Here is a 12,162-nt window from a genome sequence, read left to right as displayed (position 1 = left end):
AAATCACACCAGCCCAGGTGACCTCAAGGACAGAGCTACGACGCCAGCCCCAGATGGTGTCCCACAGCAAACAAGCGAATAAACACAAACAAAAACTGAATTCTGATTCCTGGCGCCCGCTTCCCAAAGCAAACAGTGGGCTGGAGTCTGCAGGAGCCTATTCGGACGCCTGCTGGGCAATCCCGAATGATGCCCGGCTCCCTCTCAGACACCTAGTACCTTACCCATCCCCGCTCGCCTGACACACAAATCCAGTTACTCCCCTGACACTGCTAACGACCAAGCCTTGTCTGTTTGATCAACCTCCAGGGCTATCTATGCTTGGCCACACTAATGGCTTTTGTGATCCTGGCGGATGCATGGAATGGGACCTCACAGAGACACTACACCACATCGTGTACCTTGACATGTATCAATCAAAACATCCACTTGTCTAAATATTCCCAGACGAAGCAGTTTTTCACGGGCTTCATGAGATTTCCGCATTACCTAGGAGAGAGAGAGAGAGAGAGGATGTGTTCCTCTGAGATACAGTGGCTGTGCAGCCAGGCTGGCGGTTTCCCACCTGGCGCTCGCTGGTCAGTGAGAAGAGGGCCACTAAGACCAGGCATATGAAAGAAGGGACAAAGCATGTCAGGGAGCAATAAAAATCCTGTTCAGAAGTGCAGAACCAAGCCAAGGGCAGAAGGCAGACTGCGTAGTATAACCCCTTTTGTATAAACAAACAAAAAGAATTAAAATGCACACAACCTGGCGGGTTTTCCAGGAAGGGAATGGCAACCACGACCTAGTTAATAATGGTTCTGTCTGGTCAAAGCAGCCGTCCGTGTGTGCGCGCACGTGTGCCTTTTTTAAGTTGTCTGAATTTTCTAACCACTGTTCTGCTTTATTTCCCTTTTCAATGTCAATGGCAGTCCTCTCTGCTGCCAAGAGTCCTTCCTGCTGGAGGGAAAAGTGGAAGTAGAAGGTAGGGACGAAAGGTAGCCTGGGAAAGGACGTTGTTTGATAAGCAAAGTTGAGACTTCGTCCTGCAGGAAAAAGGGGAGTAGAGTTCTCAGCAGGGGAGACACAGGACGGAATTTCCTTAGGATACATGTAGATGGACACGGAGGAAGGAGACACCTGGAGACAGCGGGACACAGGGGGGAAGCAGACCTGGGAGCAGGGAGGGAGGCTGGTGAAGCACAGGTCCCAGAGTTGGAGGGAGGACAGGCTCTATGCACATTTCACGGGCAGGAGCCCAGGACTGTCACTGATTGGACAGAGGACATGAGAGGAGAGAGGGGGCTGTGAAAACTTTCAGCTCTGGGCTTAGCACTTCTTGGTGCCATTCGAGGAGTCAGAGACAGAGACGGTAGGACAGGCAGGGGGTGTGTGGGAAGACACGATGAGCTGAGTTTAGTTTTCAGCCACATAAGGTTGGAGAGGTTTGTGGCAACTCCACGCAGAAATGCTCGGTGGGCAGTTGCACATTCAGGGATAAAGCTCAACCAGAGGCTGGGCAGCCCTCAATATGGAGGCTGCAGCTGAAACCAGGAGTGTGGATGAGACCGCCCAGGAGACTGCTCCTCAGGGAAAAGCAGCACTTAACGGTGGTCACAGGAAGAAGCAGCTGACCATGAGGCCTAAAAGGAATGTGGTGAGAGCTGGGAAGCAGCACGGGAGAGAGTGGGATTCATGGGAACCAAGGGAAGGGGAATGTCAAGAAAGAGGGAGGATATGAAAAATCCCAAAGACCACAACACAAGAAAATATATTCGACCTCAGTGACAGGTGTCATTTTTTTTAATATGCAAGGAGCTCTTATAAATTAGCAAAAGCCCATCAATCCAATGGAGGACAGAGGACACTAACAGGTAATTCACAAAAGAGAAATACGAATGGCCAAGAGATACAGAAAAGGTGCTACATCTCATTCATAATTAAAAAGGGCAAGTTAAAACAGTGAGGGGGTATTTTTCACCTAACAGGTTGACAAGCATTTTTATTCATTTATTTTTCTAAGTGTGTGGTTTTTTTTTGAGTGTTTGGCTTTTTTTGGGCAAGTGTGATAACACTCAATGTTGAAAATCAGACCCTCTCACATACTGCTGGTCGGGGTGTGGACGGGTGTGAGCTCTGGGGGGCAGTACGGCCGCATATGTTCAGACTGTACAGCACACACCCGTCCCAGAAATTCCACTCAGGGATGGCTCCTGCAGACACACTGTCACACATACACAAAAAGGTTTACTGCGGCACTGTTCACCAGAACAAAACACTCAGTTAATTTATATGTTCATCGATTGCAAACTTCACAATTAGCGATGCGAAGTGCACACACAGAGATACCACGCCGCTGGTGCGTGGTGATGTGAAAAGATCTCCATGATAATTAACGATGTCCCCTATGGAACGTGCAGACACGTACACCACACCTGGGACCCTGGTCAAAGGCTCCCTGCGTGCAGACACCGCTGGAAGGATGCACGAAACCCCCCGCCCTGGTGACCTCTGGAGGGCGGGCCTGGGCACGGCGGTGAGGGCTCGCCTACATTTCATTTCCATGCCCTCTGCACCATTACATTGCTTTACACTGGTTTTAAACTATGCTGATATACAGAGGGCGCCAAGAAAACATATATGCATTTTAAGAAAGGAAAACTGTATTAAAATTGTAATACTCAATATATACCGATAACAAAAGATGAATACAAGTCACATCTGACTTCTGCAATTACAAGAGGTGCTCAGAGTGGTCACCGTCAGCGTCCAGACACTTCTGATGACGGAGAATTACTGCTTAAGTAAACGTTGACCAAAGTGTCCACTTGGATACATTTCTTGGGCACCCCCTGTATTATTTTAATCTTTAAAAAACAAAACACCTAGTTTTTAAAGTGGGAATGGCCCAACACTGTCAAGTAACTGAGAGGAGCCACTGGGCGTGGCCACGAGGAAGGTGTTGGTGACCCTGCCCCAGCATGTAAATGTCGTCCAAGGTCAGAGGAACCCCCAGAGGAGAGGAGGTAGATGCAACCCAGGAAAGCAAGGGCTCGAGGGGACAGCTGGGGGGGGGGGTGTGTGTGACCACAGAGTGCCACCCACCAGGTCGGGAGCGCCATGGAGAAAGCGTGCCAAGCAGGGTCCCTGGGGAGGAGTCAGCGCCCAGCCCCGGCAGCCCACACTCCAAGGCTGGGACAGATGTGACGAGCACGGGGCTGAACCAGCCCTAGAAAAGACAGACACCCCTTCTCCGGGATAAGGGCGAATGCAGACATACACAAGTGTGTGGGAGGCACACGGGGCACGGACGGGTTCAGCGTGGGAGGCCAAGGCTCCCTCCAGGGGAGGAGGCGAGGGCCTCAGCGGGGAGGCTGGGGAGGGGCGCTCAGCGGCGAGAGGAAGCAGGAGAGTCACGCATCTTCAGGAGGGGACGGAAAGGATGCCAAGCGGAGAGAATACTTGCCTCAATAAGGTTTTTAGCCTTAAAAACGTCTCCAATCTCATACATGATGATGTCATCTTTAGTCCTTCCAAGTCCATCAAAATGAACATGCTGGACAACCACCTGGATGTGACAAGAGGACAGCCTGTTACGTATGACACAGGACAAGAGACCAGGCATCCAGCCTAAAGACAAAGGTCTGAAATCAGTATCAAGGGTGTTTTTTCAAGTTTAATGATCCACATTTCTGAATCCCAGACTTTACTCTATTTACTTTTCACACTCTTCCAAATAAATGGTGCCTTGAACCTACCCTTTGCGAGGCCTGTATTTCCTGTGAACGGGGTCTCCATAGCGAGATGTCTGAGGGCCGTCAGTGCTAACCCCTGCAGGTCCCCTGTGTGTCCTTCCCACGTGCTCCCCGAGCACTGGCCCCTGGGGGACGCTGACTGTAACCCCGCTTCATAACGAGAGAGCTTGTGGGGATTCAACACAGCACGATAAGCGCGGACTCAGGGCTTCTCCTCACTGGCAGGTACACTGGTCAGGAGGAGAGCTGCTTCTCCCGCACCACCATTTTCATGAAAGCGCGCAGCACAGTGAGCGCGCAGTCAATGTTTCATTTGTTCACAAGAAATGCACGGGTTACCTGTGAGCCAGGTATTGTTCTAAACAGCGAAGGGTGTAACAGGACAAGACATAAACTCCTGCCTCAGGGAGCTTATGTTCTCAAGGCGGGAGAAACAGGCAATGTGTATAGTACAGCAGACAGCACCGGGTGACAGAAAAATAAAGCAGAGATCCTAGGGAGTGTTTGGGAAAGTTATAACTTACCTGCACTAAGACGATCTTAATTTAAGAATTCATGAAAATGTGCTCACATTTCTTCCTTCAACTGCACTTAATTTCAAAAGCAACAAAGTTTAGGAAAAGTTTCATTCAAGACCCCAGGTCTTTTTTCTGGGAGCCAGGAAGGAGGAAAAGAGCATAAACTGAAACATATTTGCGTTTCTTTGAAATACTTTGGGTTTTTGGGGTTTTTTTTTAGTAACATAAATACAGAATGTGTTTGGTTAAACTTTCCACATAAATAATCACCAAGGAAAAACTCCTTTTCTAAAACCAGAATCTATTTTTCTTCTAAAAGTCAGCAGTTTGTAGCTGGCTACAAACTCTTCTGTGATGAAGGCACCGAGACAGGTGAATGCTTTCTCATCAACCCAGATGTTTACAGAAGCGGCTGTTTCTCCCAGTAATGGCACCAACCCTTCAACATCATACTCACGTCTTTGTTTTCAAGAATTTCCTGTTTAGCCTCAGGTTCAACTTCAACAAACTCAGCTTCTTCTCCTAATGCCCCAAAGTCAGGCCCACTGGCTGGAAGAGGCTCCAAACTCTGAAAGGCAGGGAGGAGCCACACATAAATGAACTTATAACATATGGAAAAAACCAAAACCTTTGAGTTCTGTCTTTCGACGGTGCCCCAGAAAACTCAGCACCGTGGTTCCCTCTGCTGAGTGGAGGCGGGGCCAGGGTGGGGGGAGCACAAGTGCACATGGAAGCTACTGTTACGTACATGTCTTCTGCTGGTCGAGAGCTCTTTGGTGTCCCGTGTGTTATTAATAAATCAAACCAAAGATGAAAATTAATTAACCAAAAGGGTCAAGAACGAACCTATGATAACTGTCATGAACTGAGGATTACGGCGAATCCAGTTCTGTAAAGCCCATTTGAAGACAAAAACAATTTAAAAATAAGATGCCATGAAACCGTTTATCAGGGAAAAGAAAAAACATCTGCTTTCTTGTTGTTATAGCAAGTAGCTTAATTTTTTAAATCAAAATTGGGTGCATTCTAGGATAACTACACTGACAACCCAAATTACTAAAACATACTTTTCTGGACCCTGATAGATGTGTTTTGGTTCAGAAAGTCTTCTTCACACACCAAGAAGAACTGCACATGCTTATAAAATGGGCCAGAAAGTGGTCCCTTTCTTCAATCTAAACCGACCTCTCAAAAGCATTAAAGCATCTTCTGAATCAGGACGAATAAGGATTCCATAGGCTGTACCTGGTTGAGTACTCCCAGGGAACATAACAATGTAACAGTATGTATAACGATATGCATACAATGTTATACGTTATACATTATACATTGTATCTATGCTTGCTTAACCACAGGGATTCCCAGACACTCCTGGAAAGGATTCATGTCTAGTGTGGCACCAGGTAACTGTACAAATGGGCAAGTTTGGGGAAAACCGTGCTAACCAGGGTGTGGCTGCTTCCCTACTCCACCAATTCCCTACAAATAAGCACTTTCAAAGTGCACAGACATGCCTGATATCAGCAGTATGTAAAGCAATGGGGACTCTGGACCGTGACCACCTTTTCCCTAGAAATCTCAAAAGCCTCTTGTCAGTATCTCCTCCATCCTGTCACTGGTTCTCTGGAGAGGTAATGACCTGACAGCATTATGTCCTCTTTCCGCTGCCTGCCGATAAGACTCTGGAGGTCCCCCCGAGCGCCTACAGGTTAACATCCACTCAATTCCTTCACAGGGCACACAAAGACGCCCACCGTAAGGCCCACGTCTGCCACCCGTTTCAGTGCCCACCACTGCGCGACTCTCACGTCCACATTCATGCATACCGTTCTCTCTGCCAGGAATAACTTCCCCCCTAAGTGGCTGAAAGAGCCACCTTAAATGTCACCTCCTCTGTGAGCCATCCCTGGCATCTTCAGGCAGAATCAGTCCCTCCCTCACAGGGACACCTCTTGACGTTAGAAGTTAATAACCTTTGTAAGTATTCCTTTTTCTTATTTTTGTCTGCCCAGGTACGTCACAAGTACTCAAATATTGGTGGAATAGGTAAGTGAATGATGTTTCTTTTGCTCTTTTACTTAATAAAGAGTTACTGAGTGTCTACAGTACGCTGAGCACTGGGCTAAGGGCAGGGAAGGCCGCAGTGAACAAGACAAGCCACGTCCCTGCCTCACAGAGCTTGAAGTGGGATATTTACATAAGTAAGAAAGGGACGATAATGCTGGGCAAAGAATAAGCATTTACTTCATGTCATTATCCTTTCAATTTTGTTGTGTAACGTTTTAAAAATGGAATCATTACTATATTTCGCAAATACATTAACAAATTAAAATAGTAACATTTTCCTGCACCATCTCATGAATATGCTTTCTATATTTAAGTTTACACAGTGCACATAAGTATATTAAATTTGTGCCAATTATGTCTGCAGACTATAGTATACACTGTGGTTAGGAATATATGCATATATCATTCCATTCCGTCCGAATGCTTAGCAAATATGCTTTGTCCAGGCACAAAGTTTACATTCCATTATGCTAAAAAAATTCCATTATGATTCCTACAATTTCAAAGCATGAAACAAGATTCACTGAAGACCTGCCAGGCCCATTGGTATTCTTTAATCTGAAATCCAGGCTTTAAGTTTAAGAGAGGATGTCTTTATGATTTTACAGGTACGTCGAAGCTTGACATCCTAAATTAACTGTCTTCCCAATACTCATTCATTCACCAAATATTAAGAACCTACTATGTGACAAGTGCTTATAAGATCCTCACCCTCACAGAATTTACATGTCAGCGTCTGGGAGATCAGGCATGGGATGAGTATTTGGTGAAGCGAATTCAAACATCTGGATCCAGCCGCTCACCTTTAAGCAGATCAGTCTACTGGCCAGTCGACAAGTTCTAATGAACACCACGTGCCAAGCGCTGTGCGAGGCAGTGAACTGAAGGGCCAGGACATGAAATAAATTTAATGAGTCTGAACAGTATCCTTAAAGCGATAGAGACTAGAATCTAACAGAAAATATTTTTAAAAACAGATGTTAATGGCAAATATTGTTTCACAGAATGTGTGTTTCACATACGCATGAGGGTACTAGACAGCAAACATAAAATGTTTTCTTACTGTGAGTCTTGACCAAAAAGTTCACATAGCACTGGCTAGTGGAACAGAAAGGTCAAATCAAATTAAGTTTTTTTGGTCAGTGCACTAATCAAAGGAGCGGCGATTTTAGCATCAAAGGAGCTCAATAAAAGCAGACTTTTTTTTTTTTCTGTATCCCTAGCACCTATGACAGCACCTGGCACATGGTACCCATCGGTAAATGTCACTTGAATAAATGAATGAATGCTTACTTTGTTCAAGATGCTACAAGAGATGCAAGCCACGTAAAATGCAGTTCCTACTGTAACATCTAGAAACTTAGAATCTAAAAGGGTAAGACAAAAATGCAAACAGAGCTTAAACAGCGCACCAGAGGACCAATGTCGAGAACGTTAGTAGCACATCCAAATGAGGGGAGATGAGGAGGTTTATTAAAGAAGTGACCTGAACGGAAGTCTAAAAGACGGGAACATTCTGATAGCTAATGATGGGGATGCAGGTGGGGGATGGAAGAGGGAGCTGTGAGCACCAGTACCGTCCAAAGTGTGTCAGAAGAGCAACAGTGTTTCACGTGAATGAAACATCTGTGAAGGGGAGTTAAGTCCTATTCCGGATGCCAGGCTGAGAAGCCTGTGTTACACTCGTTAGGAAGGTGATGGGAAACTATTGGAAACTGAGCCGGGCAAGTGCACAGAATCCACGCTCTAGCAGGAAAGTCGCGCTGAGGGCTGGGACCCAGGAGATCTGAGTTTTGGGACATTCTGAGGCTCTAACAGGGTGACCTTGGACAAACAGTCATTCTGTGGCTTCAGTTAAGATGACCACAAAGGAGGGCAGTTTGGCCAGCAGTTAGTTGGCGCCGAGTCCCAAGTAAGTACTTATTATTAAGTCCCAAGTGCACTGACTTCTCATCCTCCAACAGCCTGGCGAGCAGGTACCACCACCGCCTCCACTTTAAAAGCAGGAGCTAAAGCAATCGGAGGTGCCTTTGTCTTTGACGGTAAAAAGTCGGGCTCCTAGATGGGTCTGGGCTGGAAGACTTCTAAGTGACTCCAGCAGCGGCTCGAGCGAGACAGACGGGAGACGGTGGCCGGTGAGGACAGGAGGCGCCCGAAACGGCTGGGGGTAGAGAAGTCAAGTCACGGAGAAGAAAACGTGTTACTCTGCTCCAGGGCACCACGCAAAGGTCGCTAGTCCTTTCCGGGCCACTGCCTCGCTGAGTGACCTTGGGCGAGTCACGACCCTCCTGAGTGTGGGTCCCCGCTCGGAGGTTTGCGGGACACGCTGACCGCAACGTGGCGGCCTGGCTTTGCGGCCTGGTTGGCCGGCACGAGGCTCGCGGGCCCAGCGCGGGGGCGCTGCGGGCGGATCGACCCGCCCGGTTCCACGCCGGCCTCCGGGCCCCGCCTCCCTCGGAGCCCCCTCGCCAGGTGACCCCCGGGCGCAGCCGCCAGAGCGTCTCCCCGCGGCGCCCGCCCAGAGGTCACACAGCCCGCGGGTCGCTGGGCCTCTTACCCGGGCATGCACCGTCCCCATGGCTCCCTCTCCGACCGCCGCCTAGCAGAACTTCGCGGGCCCAACCCAGTCTCGAATGGCGAGGGCACAGGGCGGGTCCGCGGTGGCGGAGCGGCCGGTCAGGGCATCACCCACAAGCACCCGGACGCAGCGCACTGGGGGCGTCCATGATGCCCCGCCTCAGCCCCGCCCCCTTGCTCATTGTGCTTTCGCTCATTGGTCCTCTCAGAGCCCGTAACCCGGATGTTCACGCGGACGCCGGGAAACCCTACCCAAGCGCAGAGCGTCCAGTGACGCCTGCGAAGCTACTGGCACTTAATGTTTGTGTCTGCGTGCGGCTCTGCTAATAGCAGGTGTCCGGAGTTGGTGGGTGCGCCACAACTTCACCCGGGTCTCTCCCTTAACCCTCCTGGCATCCCGGCCCGGGGGCTACTGTGCCTGTCCCCACGCTCCCGCGAAGCGCCGCGGCTCCCCACACCCGGCTGCGTCCCCCAGCGCCTGGAGCTGCCCAAATCCGGTTGTCGCCCTGCCTCCCTCCTGCTGGCCGCACGGATCCTTGCAAGTCACTGAAACTCCTTAGGGCTCAGTCTCTTCATGCAAAATGAAGGTGATTGATAGTCGTCTCTACTTCATTGGGTTGGATTAGTAGGGCTCATGCATGAGAGACGGAATGTAAAAACGCGTGACACAGTGCAGGGCACTCAGTGAGCAGTGGATAAGTGGCCATTATTCATTCAGCTGCTACCAGTCGATATTAGTGAGGGTCATCCAAAGGTTCAGGTGCAGCCATTCACATTGGAGAACAAGACAGTCATGGGACTTCAGTTGGGTGGCGGAAACAGCTTCCACCCCCCCCCCCAAGACCCCAACATATACTGTAATAAATAATAGTTACACATTGTGATCAGTGCAATGAATGAGAGAAATGAGCCAGAGAGGAGAAGCGGGATTGTCAGTATTAGGTCAACTCATGTTTCCACTCCCTGCTGGTAACAGTATGATTTCGCTTTTCCTCTTAGCCCCTCCCAAGGACCCTGACACCCTTTCCACTTAAATAGCCGCACCCTAAAACAAATGAACAAAACAGAACAGACCACAGACACAGAACAATCCGATGATTGCCAAAGGGGAGGAGGGTGGACAGATGGGGGGAAAAATATATTGGGGGGGGACAAAAGAAAGGCTGATGCCCTTTGGGATCCACCCTTTGGGATTCTGATTTAATTGATCTGGGATCCGTTTTTGGTGGTGGGAGGGGGCACGGGGAGTTTAGGCAGTTCCACAGGTGCTTCTGCTCTACAGCAGAGGCCTCACACTTAAGGGGGAGGGGGAAGCAGCACCCTAAGCCTCCAGGACCCCTGGGGTAAATATTCAAAGTCCACATACACCTTCTTGCCTGGAAAGAGGCAGAAGTTGGCACCTGCCAGTCTCCTTACTAGTTGACCTATCCGTCTGTCCAGCTCCACGCTCAGCCCAAGGCCCACTCTGTTTGGTTCACTCCCCAATCCCAGAGGCTAACTAGTGTGACATGGAGCGTTGTCATGATGGTGGATGATTTACAGCACACTTTAAAACACACCTTCTCTCAACCATAGCTCACACCCGACTGACTGCACCAAACAAGTTGAAACTTGTCACACACTGTTACTAAGGTTTGAAATGTCGCTTCCCGTATTGAAGATCCTGCCTTCCCTTTGGATGGCACTCGGCAGCAGCATTCACCGTATATTTTGATCTCAACGGAAAGGCTCCGTGTCACACATCACTTCTGGTACGGCAATTTCTGTCAAATAAAAACATTACGGTGTGTCCTCATCCACCTTATTCACCAGATCTGGCACCATGTGACTTCTGGCTCTTCCCCAAAGTCAAAATGACCGTGAAAGGTAAACGTATTGAATCAATTCAGGGCATCGAGGCAGCCATGACAGAGCGACTAAAGACCCTCATGAAAGAGGACTTCCAGAACTGCTTCAGAAAGGGGCAAGAACAGGATAAGCATGTTTGATGCGGGGGTGGGGTGCATGGGGAGATGGGGGGTGGGGGCATGGGTATTTTGAAGGGGATAAATGGCTACGTGTCTTTTACTATAATAAATTTTTGTTTAAACATTCACCATTATTTTGTTTAAACATTCAACTGTCATGAGGTTGACCCGCAGATTGCACCAGAAGTCATGAGCCAAATAATTTGAGAGTCTAATGTGTGCCAGGCACTGGACCACAGTGACAGAGGGCACATCAGGAACACAGAGTCACAGCTTTCACAGTCAAACACCAGCTCTGACAGTCACAATACATATTAACATATTAAAGGCTCTGAGAAGTCCAGCAGTACCTATGCTTGTTCTGCTTCCTTTAACCCAGGAGTTCCTAGATTTATTGTTTTTGTATGTGTGTGTGTGTTTTGTTTGTTTCTGAGGCTTTCTGTAGCCTCAGTATTTCCAGTGCTCCTCTTTTGAGCAAAAGGTAGAATTGTATTTCCCTGCTCCCATCCATGTGACTTGCTTTGGTCAACAAGTCGTGAGCTGAAGGGACAGGGGTCACTTCTGGATGAAACCTTTAAGCACCAAATTCCTCCCCACCCCCACCTCACCATGGCAATAAGTGACCCTCCAGGTGGTGGGAAGGCTTCAGGCTGGGTCAGTCAAGACTGGTGGGTATGTACTATGAGAAATAAACCCTTTAGGGGTTTTTGTTCAACGCAGCATAAACCCGCCTATCCTAACTGATCGAATTACCTAATGACAGGTACCGGTATTCCAGAAAACGTGGTTTAGGAAGTGCTGATCTGGTCCCATCAGAAGTAGACATGCAATTGAGTAACTACACTGGTTCCCTCAAGAAATCAAACATCACGTCTCAGAGGCCATGAAGGAGGCTGGGTCTTCCCACAGAGGTCACCCATCTGACTCACGTGACTTGGAAGTTACACAGGACAGCTGATCAGGCAGCTGAGCCCTGTACCAGCCAGGTGAGGTTGGGCTGCTGCAGAGGGATGGCCAGGGGGTAGGTGGGCATCTGGGCCCAACCCTCACCTGAGCCAGAGACTGGGGGGGTCCTCACTCACTTGAGGACCCCCAGCCCCCAGGAGAGGCTATGCATACCCAGCAGAGCAGGCCCGACCTAAGCCTTGGGGAAGAGCCCGGCACCCAGGCAGGCAAGGAGCCACTCAGGAGTCTTGGGTCCCACAGGAAGCAGAGGGATTCTAGAAGATGGGTCTGGTCCCGAAGCCCAGAAAGCAGCTCGCAGGGAGGCCTCCTGTACCAACAGGGCTGTCTGGG

The 12,162-nt window shown here is 49.1% G+C and overlaps 1 protein-coding gene across 1 annotated transcript in view; it reads right to left on the bottom strand.

The window, feature by feature from the left end:
• Window positions 1-9,079, bottom strand: part of SAMM50 (SAMM50 sorting and assembly machinery component) — a 31,293-nt gene extending 22,214 nt beyond the window's left edge. Inside the window, exons 1-4 of the mRNA XM_019715039.2 lie at window positions 8,880-9,079; window positions 4,713-4,823; window positions 3,449-3,550; window positions 402-489 (exon numbers count right to left, since the gene is read on the bottom strand). Of these exons, the coding sequence (XP_019570598.1) occupies window positions 402-489; window positions 3,449-3,550; window positions 4,713-4,823; window positions 8,880-8,900 (322 nt within the window). The 5' untranslated portion in view covers window positions 8,901-9,079. The remainder of the gene's footprint in view (window positions 1-401; window positions 490-3,448; window positions 3,551-4,712; window positions 4,824-8,879) is intronic.
• Window positions 9,080-12,162: the final 3,083 nt, after the last annotated feature.

Source organism: Rhinolophus sinicus, linkage group LG02, assembly GCF_036562045.2.
Source record: "Rhinolophus sinicus isolate RSC01 linkage group LG02, ASM3656204v1, whole genome shotgun sequence".
NCBI classification, from domain to species: Eukaryota; Metazoa; Chordata; class Mammalia; order Chiroptera; family Rhinolophidae; genus Rhinolophus; species Rhinolophus sinicus.
The sequence above is the reverse complement of the archived record's forward strand: the minus strand, read 5'-3'. Positions and strand labels throughout refer to the sequence as shown.